The sequence below is a fragment of the Panthera leo genome, chromosome D4, assembly GCF_018350215.1.
Source record: "Panthera leo isolate Ple1 chromosome D4, P.leo_Ple1_pat1.1, whole genome shotgun sequence".
Lineage (NCBI taxonomy): Eukaryota > Metazoa > Chordata > Mammalia > Carnivora > Felidae > Panthera > Panthera leo.
In genome coordinates, this window is record NC_056691.1 from 71,024,993 (window position 1) to 71,038,082 (window position 13,090).

The window sequence follows — 13,090 nt, forward strand, 5'->3', positions numbered from 1 at the left end:
AAAATCTTAAAACAATGTGGTAAGTGCAGTGATAGACATGTGCACAAGACACACACACACACACATACACACACACACACACACAGAGGAGGCAAACCCAATGCAACTTTGGGAAGATATAGAATTCTGGGTCTGGGATGGCACCCAGGAGGAGATCATGATCAAGTTGGGATGGATCTTAACTGAGTGCAGAGAGGGGAAAGAATTCCAAGCCGGCAGAACAGCCTGAGTAATTCACAGAGGGAAGAAAGCTGCATATAGAAACAGGTTGCTAAATATTAAGATAGAGGCACGGATTGTAACAAATGAGGCTAACAAGACAGGCAGGGGCCAGCAAGGCCTCCCATGTCATATTAGAGAGGTCTGAATAGGTTTTGATGCGGCCAAGAGGCACAGAAGCCTCTTGAGCAGGAGAAGAGATCTCTCTGAGAAGAGATCAGACGACAACAAGACACAGTAGAGGAGAACAGACAGGATGCTATCGCCATCATTCAGAGAAGATGAATGTCTGGAAAGGAGACTGGGACAGCATTATACTAATCGGAATCAACGGAGGGGAAGAAATGCAGGAATATGGCAGTTGGTACCATCTGTAGGAACTGGTAATGGGCTGGAGGTAGGAGGCGGAGTGAGCGATGGGGAGGAGCCTGATTACATACACCCAGGGTGGTGGCGTGAGCAGAGAGAGGTGGTGAACCGAATCAGATCAGGAAACCTATACCTCAGGGAATACAGTGATGGTTGCAAAGGCATCTGGTATTGTCCTTCTGCCACTGTCTTAAAAGGGATTCTAAAGGGATTTTCTTTCCCTTGTTCCTCCAGCACTACACTTGCATTACTGGCCTAAGTGGATACTCACCAGCTGGCCGTGTCCATCACTACAGCCAAGACTGAGAATTCCTGATTATACTTAGAGCCTGTGGAGCTGCTGACACAAACAGTCATTAGCAGACGACCCTTTTGTAACAAACTGTGCTTTAAAATGTAAACTGTGGGGGCATTTTCCTTGCGTTGTCCAGAAGGAACTTTCTCCTGCCTGAGCCTGGATTAATCATGAGAGAGCTCGTCAACATTCCACTGGTACATATTCTTACTTTGGTTGCCTTCAGCGGGACTGAGAAACTTCCAAAAGGTTTGTTTGAGGAATCTTGTCTTCTTGTTGCCTTGTCACAGTTCTAAAGTGCATGTGTGTGCTCTGATCACGACCGATTCATATTATGGCGGGCTTGGGTTTTACTTGGTGAAGTAGGGGTATGATGTATGGAGAGGGAGCAGTTGACTGACGATCTCCTTTCTACCAGTATCCCTCCCTCGCTTAAGTTCTGCAATAAAAAGTCTAGCCACACAGGGCATGCAGAGTCCTCACTTGTAGGAAAACATCAGCAGGTAGACTGCAAGTTATCAAGGTCCGTTTTGTTTATGCGTGTGTCAAACTTCAGGGTGGTCTAAATGGATGATGAAAACCTTTTCACATTAGGTTTGCTGGGAATATAATCAACCCTACTCCCAGATGTCCAGACTGTTTGCTTCTGAACAAAAGTCATTTCCATTTTCAGTTTCAGTTTTGCAAAATTCTTAGTAAATATTTTAGTTCTTAAAAATTGGAATTACAGAAAGACTCACACAATTTGCCTATATAACAAAAGCCTGAAGACAATGAGTTCCCAATAACTTTGAGGTTGGAGGCATGAGTTGGCTCAGCAAGAGACTGTGAAAGTTTTTTTTCAGAGCCTTTGGAATGTACCGGAAATAACACCACCTCAGGGAAAGGAAAGCAACTTAAGAAACTGACAAACACCTGTTGCAGCAGCAAGAATGTCCACAGTGATATGGTTTCTGGCCAGTGCATTATAAAACGGAGACTAGTGTATTTCAAATCAGGAAGAAAGACAGGAAAGTATGTGATTTACAAAGCGACTGAGGGTTTCTCTGAAAAATTTTTTAAAGACATGAAAAAGACTGAATGATGTCAATTAAAGAGTTTTCAGATTTAATGTATTAGAGTAAAAGAGTTCTGCGTTTTATGATACACTCAAATTAATTATTTTCCTTTTATGTTACTTTCCCAAGGAACTGAACACATTTGTATTGCGTAGGTCAGTGAAGGTAGTATGTGTATGTAGATGGGAAACACAGCTTTAGATTTTGTGGGTCATTAGAATTTCTGGAGCCCCAAGGGCAAGATTCACATGCTAACAAGGTATAGCTTTCTTCACAAACAATCTGATTTCGGAGACTTACGTTTTGTTTTCTTTTTCCATCTTACACAAGTAGAATAGTATCTTCAGATGTATTTAAACATTTAATTGCCAACTAATAGGTTAAGGTATCTCCAGATAAGGAAGAATCTAGATCTTTTCAACCAGCTAATAATAGCCAGAAAGACTTAACATTGGCTTTGGATTATTTTAATACTTCCTGATCATACAACGGATGTCCGGTAAGGTAGCACCTGAATGTTCACATTTACAGATTGTTTAAGTCTTATTTGTGCTCTCCTAAGCCATGAAGTTACATAAAAGTGACATGGGTAAACGCTAACATTTATTAAACTTCAGTCTTATAAGGAACAAAACAATTGATTTTGCTGGTTCAAATCAGGATTTGGTGTATTAAAAAAAAATAAACAAACCCACCTCCCTGTATAAACAACTACTAATTTATATTCTGGAATGAAATGACTTACAGTTTCCAAACTTTACAGGTAAAGCCCTTAATTCAAATGCACACCGTCTCTATTTCGAAAAATTCAAAATATGGTGATCTAAAGATAAAGCCAAACATCTTGAACTTTGAATAAAAAAATCAGATTGTTAATCTGACTTTGTTTATAATTAATTTATTGCTCTGATTAGATTATAAAACCAAAAAATTAAAAGAATATTTTTGCCTAGTCTACTGTATTTACGGTAAAATTTAAATTAGTTACGGATTTAACACCAATCTTAGCCAAGAACACCAGGCCTAGTAGAACAAACATTCATTCACGACACACACCAGTTCTGAGAATAAACATTATCATAAAAACAGTCCTTAAAATTTTAAATGTTAGAGTTCATGGAATATATTGGTACAAAAAACAATAATATGCTATTATTTCATACTGCTGGAAATAATAAAGATGTTCCACACAAACTATCTCAGAGTTATTTTCTCTATTCTTGACAGAGAATAAAAAGAGTTCTGTAGCCAGGTATCTTTTTCCTAAGTGCTTTAAAAAATGAATGAATCAAGGAATCTGCACAATAATGTGTTACAAAATGACAGATTTTTAAATAGCACAAGGTATTTAGTGGATTCTCTTCTAACTCTCCACATACCATTTCCTCAATAAAATTAATAATAGACTTTGTAGAATTATTAGTTTCTTGTTTTAATTTTAGTTGGAGATTCCTAATGTTCAAAGACAAAAGGAAAAGTCACTTGTTCTAAATAATTACGACTAGTGACACTTTCAGTGACGAGCTCAATATCATAACCCACAACCAGAAATTTACAAACCATCACGTATGAAAGTAACCAACGTTTCATTGAATACTCGCCTTAACCACATATTTCAATAATAGTGAGTGCTTTATCAGGGAATATTAAGCGTGTGGTGGGATTTAAATTCTGTAGAAGTACAGCAGTTCACGTAAGCAGTACTGAGTTTCTTTAATACGCACAAAGAACTCCTGTCCAAACTCCACCTTTTTAAATTACCTCATTTGCTCCCATACCTAGAAGTGTTTGCGCCTAAGTGATTTATCTTCAGATATATTTGAGTAACTTCCTCTTCTAGATCGTATGCATACAAAGATAGGGTTCACAGATTCAACATATGACTAAGTCAGAGCAGGCACAGCTGTCATTGAAATCCAGGACACCGAGTCCTGGATGAATATTGACGTACATTGAAAGAGCAACTCATTGCGTGTTTGGGGAGACACAGTTGCTTTAAATAATACTGCCCTTCGAGAACAGAGAGAAAGAGCAGAAACGTCAAGACTTCTGCCATATTTCCAGAGTAGTAGGCAACTTCTCAGTGAACAAGGACTTAAGTCATGGGAGAAAGGGTCAAAGTGAGGGGGGAGAATGGGACCTGAAGGATGTGGCCCCATTCAAGAAAGTGAGCAAAGAGCAGACCAGAGTAATGCAGAGGAACTACGTGGGCCATGCTGAGGGCCCAGCTGGGGTTGGGAATTAACCTTTATAGTGGCCTTGATTTGCACCAGTGTTTCATTTCATCTAACAATACTATATGAATGTAGAGGCAAGCGAGGACAGCAGGTGAGACTAGTTCAAGGTTGGTGCTTCCCAGGGTCAGGGCAGCTGAAGGACTAGAGAGTAAGGGAGCTGAGATTATATGGCAACATACCGTGCAGTCTAGGCAGAATAATGAAGGCAGTGAAGTGAGGACATTTAAGGCCTGGAAGAGAGTGTTAAGATCAAGTTCCTTTTCCTAGTCTCCAATGTCTTTTTGTGTGTCTTTGGGGATGGCACGTAGTATTTGTGAGCCTCCATTTCCTCATAAAATGAACAAGTGCGTACTAGTGCTCAACATATAACATTAGGTACTATGCTAAAGACAGTCAGTGATTGCTGAAATGATCGCTCTTGGGTAACATGAACATTTTAGACAGGTCTCTGTGGGACTATCTCTTAACCCAAATGAATTCACCCAGGAGAGGCAATTTCAGAAATTCTGAACAGGCTGAACCTAAACCCCTTCCGGTCTATGCCCAGTACCATTCCTGAAGGCAAGGACCCAAAGTGTGTTCTGTGACAAAGAATGAATGATACAATATTAATAAGTGGTTGAGATGATCAATGAAGCTTACAAGTTCCAAAGGCATCATAATAAAAAAATAACTTTTATTTTATTGTATCGCCAGAAGAATAAATGTGCCAGTTTCTAAGATAAGCCAAATGATGAGCAATACTGAATATCCTCTTTCTTTGGGGATATCTGAAAATTTTCCAACACCAAAGTGTTTTCTCATACTGAAAAAACAATACTGTATTCATGATATTAGAAAAAAAAACACACGAATATGTCCCAAGTCTGAGCTCTAATTTTACTAAAACAGAAAGGAGCGAATTCACCTGACTTCTCGGTGTTTACTCAGTCATTTGGTCATGTTCGTCAACAACTAGTCAATCAGAAGCTGGTCTGTCAATGGCCATGCGGTAGAGCCCATAAAAGGGTTAATATCATTTTCCTTCACATCAAGCAGCTAGGATTCAAGTGAAGTTACTCTTTGGGTCCAGAAAAGCATTGTGCTCATTTTCATGTATTTGTTATTCATGTGGTCCTTGGATTGAGGGGAGAAATAGTGCCCTAGTTTAAACAGACTCTGGCTGAGATGAAAGCTGGATAACAGAATGAAAGTAAACAGGAGACAGTCTGCTGAGTCAACAAATATCATTAAATACAACGATGTGATTTTGCCAGTAACAATTTGAATGTGGATTTGTTTGGGTAATTTTGAAAGATGGGCAAAGTGAACTTAGCCAACTATACCCTGCCTATATAAATTGATATTAACGTAAACCTTATTTTTCCCCTCTGTCTGTAATCAGTATTATGCTCAAGGCATGGAATTGCTTAGAGTTAAAAGATAGGAATTTTAAACCGACCTTCACCTTGAAGTTTAGCTCTATTATTTCCTACTTGTGTTATGCTTAGACAGCTATTTAGCCATTCTTATCCTCCATTCTTCATCTGCAGATGAGAATAATAATAGTATCTACCTTTATGTTTGTTGTGCTAAATGAGATAATGAATGAAAAGTATAATGCCTGGCCCGTGGCAGGTTCTTAATTTTGGATGCTAAAATTATTAAAAACAGAATCAAACGATGCACAAGACTATCACGCCACTGCTCATGGTGGGAAGGTGTTAATCTAATAAAGTTCTTAGTAACACCTCATGTATTTCTCCATAACTGTGTCAAGACATTCTCAGATTTACTTTCTTGATCTTAACTGATCTCCACAGTTTGTAAAAATATTAATAACATATGTCTGTTACCTTTGTCACTTCTGAAGTATCAGGTGAGAAGAAACTAATGAATTAAGTTTATTTTCTTATAAAAATAATACATGGCCATTAAGAATGATTTTGTAAATATAAAATACAGAAAAGCTTAAAACAGGAGGGCACCTGGGTGGCTCAGTCGGTTAAGTGTCTGACTCTTGATTCAGCTCAGGTCATGCTCTCTCACGAGAGAGATCTCTCACAAACCGTGAGATCGAGACCCACGTCAGGCTCTGCATTCACAGTGCAGAGACTGTTTGGGATTCTCTGTCTCCTCTTTCTCTCTCTGCCTCTCCCCTGCTGGTTCTCTCTCTCTCTCTCTCTCAAAATAAACTTAAAAAAAAAACCCTCAGACTAGAAAAAGTCACCTTGACTTCCAAGACTGTTTGAACATATATTTTCTCCCATTTTTTTCTATGTATCATAAATAACTGTCTATATACTTCTGCTACCTGCCATTTCTATTTCACATGAATGCATGAGCATATTCTATTTTATTTATCCTCTTAAAAAATACCATTCGCAGTGATTATGTGAATAATATCTTGTTTAGGTAAGAGTTGCTAATATATGCTTAATGTGTGCCTCCCTGAGACAAAAAAAAAGGCCCTGATTTGTTGCATTTGCTGATTTCTGACTCCAACCACAGTCGATTTCAAGCTAACAATGAACACTGAACTGGGAGGGATGAACACTAACGTGGCTTTCTACACTAATTCTACCAGACAGTGACCTTGGGTATAAATCACTTCAAGAGCATAGGTAATAGTAAAACGTAGTAACATAATTAGGAAGTGATAAATTTCGAGTATTATTAGTTTTTAATATAATTTATTGAATTTTAAGTTTTTTATTTTAGCTTTTTACCTTGAGTATAGTTGGCACACAATGAATGTTACATTAGTTTCAGGGGTACAGCATAGTGACTGAGCTTCTCTAGAGGTTATGCTATGCTCACCACAGACGTAGCTACCATCTGTCACCCTAAATGTATGTAATTTAGTTTTTAATAATGGCCATATTTAACAGTTGTCTCACAGAATTCCGGAGAAATTAACACTTGGCTATAGCAAGCCAGTACAAGCCAGCTCCAGCAGACCGCAGTTACGAGGCAGAAGCGTGTGCCGAAACTTTCCTCCCTTTCAGCACGATTAGTACGATCCAGGACAATTCATCTGTTCTGTACAGTGAAAGTCATCTGTGTGCCTTTCCGCCTTGAGATTATTTCCTTGGGATAGATTCCCAGAAGTAAATATTAATGGTAAATCTGCAAGTAATCCAGAGACTGGGCGAACAATTGAACAGTTCGGGCTTCTGTTTCTAAATTACAGACTCAGATAACACACAGTGTTCCATATGGGGAAAGGACCGTTTTAAATGCTTTACGTGTATTCATTTAACTAATCCTCATGACAAGCCTATGTAGCGGTTTTATTATCATCTCCATCTACAGCTGAACATGCCTAGGCACCAGCTAGGTGACTTGATGCATCAGGAAGTGATGGAACAGGGATTTGAACTCAAGCCCTGTGCTAGCACCTCTGTCTGGCTGCTCATTGCTCTTGCTTTTTAAACAACGAAAGCATTCACTATCATCAATTCACCTTTGGGCCCATCATTATCTGCATCTCACAAACTTAATATTCAGTGTTTTTATTTATCTGTATGACTCTGCAATTGATTGCTTATTCCATCCACAGGAGCCCTGATGCCTACGTATAAAAGATGTCATTTCACCTAAAAATTTTCTGCTCTTATTTCAACTATTTGCTTTCAACCTTTTCAAAAATTTATGCCTTTTATAAAGGCCTCAGAAATACAGCTTATTTAAACATTATATCAGTAAATCTGCTAACCCTAGGGATAGAAAAAGGTCTAGGACATGGTCCTTGGCCCCAAAGCTCAAGGTTTTTATTCCTGAGTATGAGATAAAGACATAAGCGGATCATTTTAGTAGCATCTGTGTGCCAAGTGCTATCAGAGTGACATTTATAGGATGACCCATAAGGAAAAGGGCATTTGGCTCTGTCCAGCTAGTCTGAGAAACTGGGCTAAGATGCTCCTTAAACTGCATCTTAAGACAAGAACCACATTAAGGAGGAAGATGGGGGCTCAGTGGGACACTCCCAAGCACCAGGTTCCCTTACTCTCAGCCCATGAATTTGTCTCTGAGTTTAGTGAAAAAATAAGGTTTAGACTGTGAATGCGTGTTTTATGGCCAATGTGCCCATCTGTCCTAGGTGTCTCACGAGGCTGTCACCCCCTACCCTGCATCTAAAATACTGTTCACACTACTTACTTGGCTCTGATACATACCTTGCATTTTATCTAAAATGACCATATAATCGACTGTCCAAACTCAGGCACTTTTGGAATACAGGGGGCACTACCAATTATGCCAGGAGAGCAGGCGTAACTATTACAGCTGATCGTTCTATGTAACCGTCCATCCTTATTATCTAGATGGTGGGCTCTTTTCTTTTTCTTTAAACACCACAATAGAAAATCACCTTTTAATGGTTTATTGTCTATTCTTCTTCCTAAATATTTATACTTATATTCACATTCATATTATTTACAAGCTTGTTTTCTTGATACATGTATCATTTCAAATCTTCTTTTTCACTTAAAAACATATTTATACATTTTCCCATGATATTAGAAATCCTTCAAAAGTCTTTTTTTTAATATAACTTATTGTCAAGTTGGCTAACATACAGTGTATACAGTGTGCTCTGTTTTGGGGGTAGATTCCCATGATTCATCGCTAATATACAACACCCAGTGCTCATCCCAGCAAGTGCTCTCTCTCCTCAATGCCCATCACCCATTTTCCCCTCTCCCCTACCCCGCATCAACCCTCAGTTTGTTCTCTGTACTGAAGAGTCTCTTATGGTTTGCCTCCCCCTCTGTTTGAAACCGTTTTTTCCCCTTCCCCTCCCCCATGGTCTTCTGTTAAGTCTCTCAAGTTCCACATATGAGTGAAAACATAGGATATCTGTCTTTCTCTGACTTATTTCACTTAGCATAACACCCTCCAGCAGCACTTTCAACAATAGCCAAATTACAGAAAGAGCCCAAATGTCCATCAACTGATGAAAGGATAAAGAAGGTGTGGTTTATATATACAATGAAATGCTACTTGGCAATGAGAAAGACTGTGGGCTCTTCTAAGGCAGAGATGGACTTTACTTGCTTCTAGTCAACCTGGTGCTTGTTACATGGAAAGCAGTAAACAAATCTCTGATAAATAATAGTAACGATAAAGTGGTAATGATAATGATTTTCAATAAGGTCATGCAATGGGGTAGATTTCCAGACTCATGCAAATACAGGTATTGACACTTTCTTTCCCACACCATCCAGCCCTTGAGATGACCAGGACCCCACTCCGTTTGCTCTGGTAGATTCACAGGCTTCCTAAATGATTAAAGAGGGATGCATCCTACTACTAACCGACTCTCATCCTTCTTAACTTCCTTGTCCTTCTAACTCCTATAATCCAAGCGACTCTCATTTCATGGGAGGACAGGAGGAGAGAAGGATCAATGTCAAAGTCCCTCCTATTTTCTTTCTTTTTGTGGAACACACACACATGCAGAGGCACATACACACAAACAATAAAAAACAAAAACAAAACCAGAAAGTGTACAACTAGGGCTCCTGGGTGGCTCAGTCAGTTAAACATCTGACTCCTGCTTTCAGTTCAGGTCATAATCTCACCGTTGGTGGGATGAGGTCCCGCACTGGGCTCTGTGCTGAGCACAGACCCTGCTTAGGTTTCTCCCTCTCCCTCTCCCCTTCTCTCTCCCCCTTCCCTGCTTGTGTTCACACACTCTAATAAAGTTTTTGAAAAACTTTAAAAAATAAAGTGTACAATTCACAGAGTTGTGCATTTATCATCAAATTAAGCAGAACATTTTCATTATACCTCAAAGAAATCCTGTGTCCTTTAGCCATCTCTTACCCCCTAATCCCTCCATCTTGCTCCCCTGATCTTAGGCAATCGTTAATGTATTTTCTGACTATAGATTTGCCCATCTGGACATTTCACATAGGTGGAATCATGCAATATGTTGTCCTTCTGACTGGTTTCTTTCACCTAGCTTATTGTTTCCAAGGTTCATTCATGTTGTGGTATATATCAATACTTCATTCCTTTCTATTGTCAAATAATATTCCATCGTATGGATATATACCAATTTCATTTATCTGTTAATCTGTTGGTGGACACCTGGGCTCCTTTCACCTTTTGGCTATTGTGAATAACGCTACTATGAACATGGTTCTACAAATAAATGAGTCCCTACTTTCTATACTTTTGGGTATATACCCAGAAGTGGAACCACTGGATCATATGGTAATTCTATGTTTAATTTTTTGAGGAACCACATACTGTTTTCCACAGAAGCTGTGCCATTTTACATTCCCACCAGTAATGCACAAAGGTGCATCTACCCACCTGCTTGCCAAGAGGTGTTGTTATCTTTCTTTTTGATTAGAGCCATTCTGGTGGATATGAAGTGGTATCTAATTGTGGTTTTGATTTGCATTTCCTTAATGGCTAATGATATTGAACATCATCTCATGTGCTGTGTCTCCAACACAAATGAAATTTGTACAAATTCTTTGGAGAAATGTCTATTCAGATCTTTGCCCAGTTTTTTCAGTTGGGCTTTTTGTCATTTTATTTACTCTTTTTCTATTCCATTCACATGCAGATCTGATTTTTTATAAATTGGACGAAGCTTAAGCTTATAAAATCTCTTATTTGCAGGAGCCCCCATCTAAGACCCTCAGTGGACTCTAGCAATGTGTTAATATGAACATACATTATTATGAAGTTTAGAAAAAATTGTTTTTAAACAACTGTTAAGATCTCTCTCTCCATTCTGACTTCTCTTCCCTTCAAGCTGATCCGTGTTGGGTGGCCACGGATATTTTGTATTTATAATTTTCTTTTTTTTCCTCAATGTGTGTACTCAAATTTATAACTTTGGGCTTCATAAAAGCTGGATCTGCCCCTACTTATATAAAATAAATTCTAAGTCCTACTCTCCTGAGAGCCTTCTCTTTTGATTCTCAAACGTCTATTTCGGAAGTAGAAACAAAATTCTCTACATACAATCTTCCTTCCTTTTGACAATTTTCTGCTATGGGGAAATATAATTCTCATTCAGTAGGTGACGGCCTCTGACTGCTCACAGAGGGTTAGTAAACAGCATTCTAGAATGTTCTCATCTGATTTCTCCTCTCCTTGTAGCTCCTGTCATCACTACTCCGCTGGAAACAGTGGATGCCTTAGTTGAAGAAGTGGCTACATTTATGTGTGCAGTGGAATCCTATCCCCAGCCTGAAATTTCCTGGACCAGAAATAAAATTCTCATTAAGTAAGTATTCTGCCTTTTTCTGGTAAGGCTGCCCATGGCTGCCTTGCAATTTAACTTTGTCATCAATGTAACCACAGCTCTTGGTAGGACAAAAGCTTACCTTCTAAAATATGTAAAATGCAAATTTCCTCATTTTATAATTGTAAGATCTGCAAGTCAGTGAGGTTAAGAGAGTTGCCTAAAGCCAAACACTGATTTAATTGACCTGGGGATGTCAGGGCTATTTCATGGACTCCAGGTTAGGACCCAGAGGAAGTTTCAAGGAATTAAGACACACGATGATATCCTAAGGCCGGGGGTACAGGACACATGTTCCAGGACATGCTGGGGAATTAATAGGGACCAGACTCATCTCTACTTCTATTCCAATAAAGTAAAATATGTTGTCCAAGAACCTGACCTCTTGGTCACCAGAACTTTTTCTTTTGAAAGTCAGAAGAGTTTCCTAATATATAATGAGGCAGCCTCTTAAACAGACAAAAACTCCCATTTGACATGAAAGGGTCATGCTATCTTTTCCTCATTTGCAATAGCTATCTGATCAAAAATACTCCAAAAACATCTGTAACAAAGGGAACCACTGGCTTCTCAGCAGGCAATATAGCTTGCAGTAGGACCAGAATTCTTGAGCTGGTATCTACACACTCGGGTCCATGAACCTGCACGAGGAAAACTTATGTCTTTATTTGCACTAAACTCTAATGAAATTTAGTGTTTCCTTCAAGTACACATGTTGTAATATGGGAAATTACCCTGTGCTGTGGTCACCCTCAGGGTGTCTACCTGGAAAACTATGACAGAAGTCCTGGAATAGGAAGGCTGAAAATAAGATGCTTGAAATACAGTTTATTAAATCCATTTGAAATCTCTAGAGAGAACAAGGGGAAAGAAATGGGATAAGTCAATGTACTGAGGAATCTTGGTTCACTCAATGTTTATATGGCCAGTTGCTCTTGTGCCTCGGACTTCCCCACTGTCATGATCTTACAAGGACCAGAGTAAAGTCTGAGCCCACAGGTGGAAGGCACCAAAGCTAAGGACATATGCTTGCTCTGTTGGAGAAACAGAAGGACAAGCGCACCTGGCCATGACGACAGCTTGCCAATTAGCCTGCTGAACAGCCATGGATTTTATCTATGTTCCTTGGGGAGAGTGCACGGGACCATAAAGGGACCACGTTGTATGTCACCAACAGGTGGTTGACTTAGGGGTGACAGAGCCGTCAGTCTAGAGATGGCACGATTACAAGCTTGTCTTTCCATCCCTTTCTACTCTAAGTGATACTCTTCTTTATGCCATCATATTTTCTATTTATTCCATCAATCTTTGGCAGGTTGCTATTTCACTTATGGCCTATATTCAGCATATCTCACCAGCTCTAGCTATGTTCCACAAGTGACTCTCTTCCTCAATGGCTCCATTTAACACGAGTCATTGTGCTAATATCTCATACACTACTAGCTGTACAATTTATATGCTCAACATTTTCATGAGTTTTGTCTATTATTTATGTCTTTATCTTCTATAATAAAATTAAACATCTTTAAATAATACAGAAAAACCTCACTGTCAATATGCATCATGAATAACAGTGGTCATAAAAGCACCTGTGAAGGCAACACAGAAGTTACAGAGTTTTGTATTACATTACGGTTGTTGCTTATATCTTGGCATATGATTC

General features: G+C 39.0%; 1 protein-coding gene and 1 long non-coding RNA gene across 2 annotated transcripts in view; one reads left to right on the top strand and one right to left on the bottom strand.

Moving 5' to 3' along the window:
- Positions 1–13,090, bottom strand: part of LOC122205377 — a 150,285-nt gene that overhangs the window by 62,813 nt on the left and 74,382 nt on the right. The gene's annotated exons all lie outside the window — the stretch shown is intronic.
- MUSK (muscle associated receptor tyrosine kinase) overlaps positions 1,002–13,090 on the top strand; it is a 91,244-nt gene continuing 79,155 nt past the window's right edge. The window contains exons 1-2 of the mRNA XM_042913734.1: positions 1,002–1,132; positions 11,283–11,409. Of these exons, the coding sequence (XP_042769668.1) occupies positions 1,054–1,132; positions 11,283–11,409 (206 nt within the window). The 5' untranslated portion in view covers positions 1,002–1,053. The remainder of the gene's footprint in view (positions 1,133–11,282; positions 11,410–13,090) is intronic.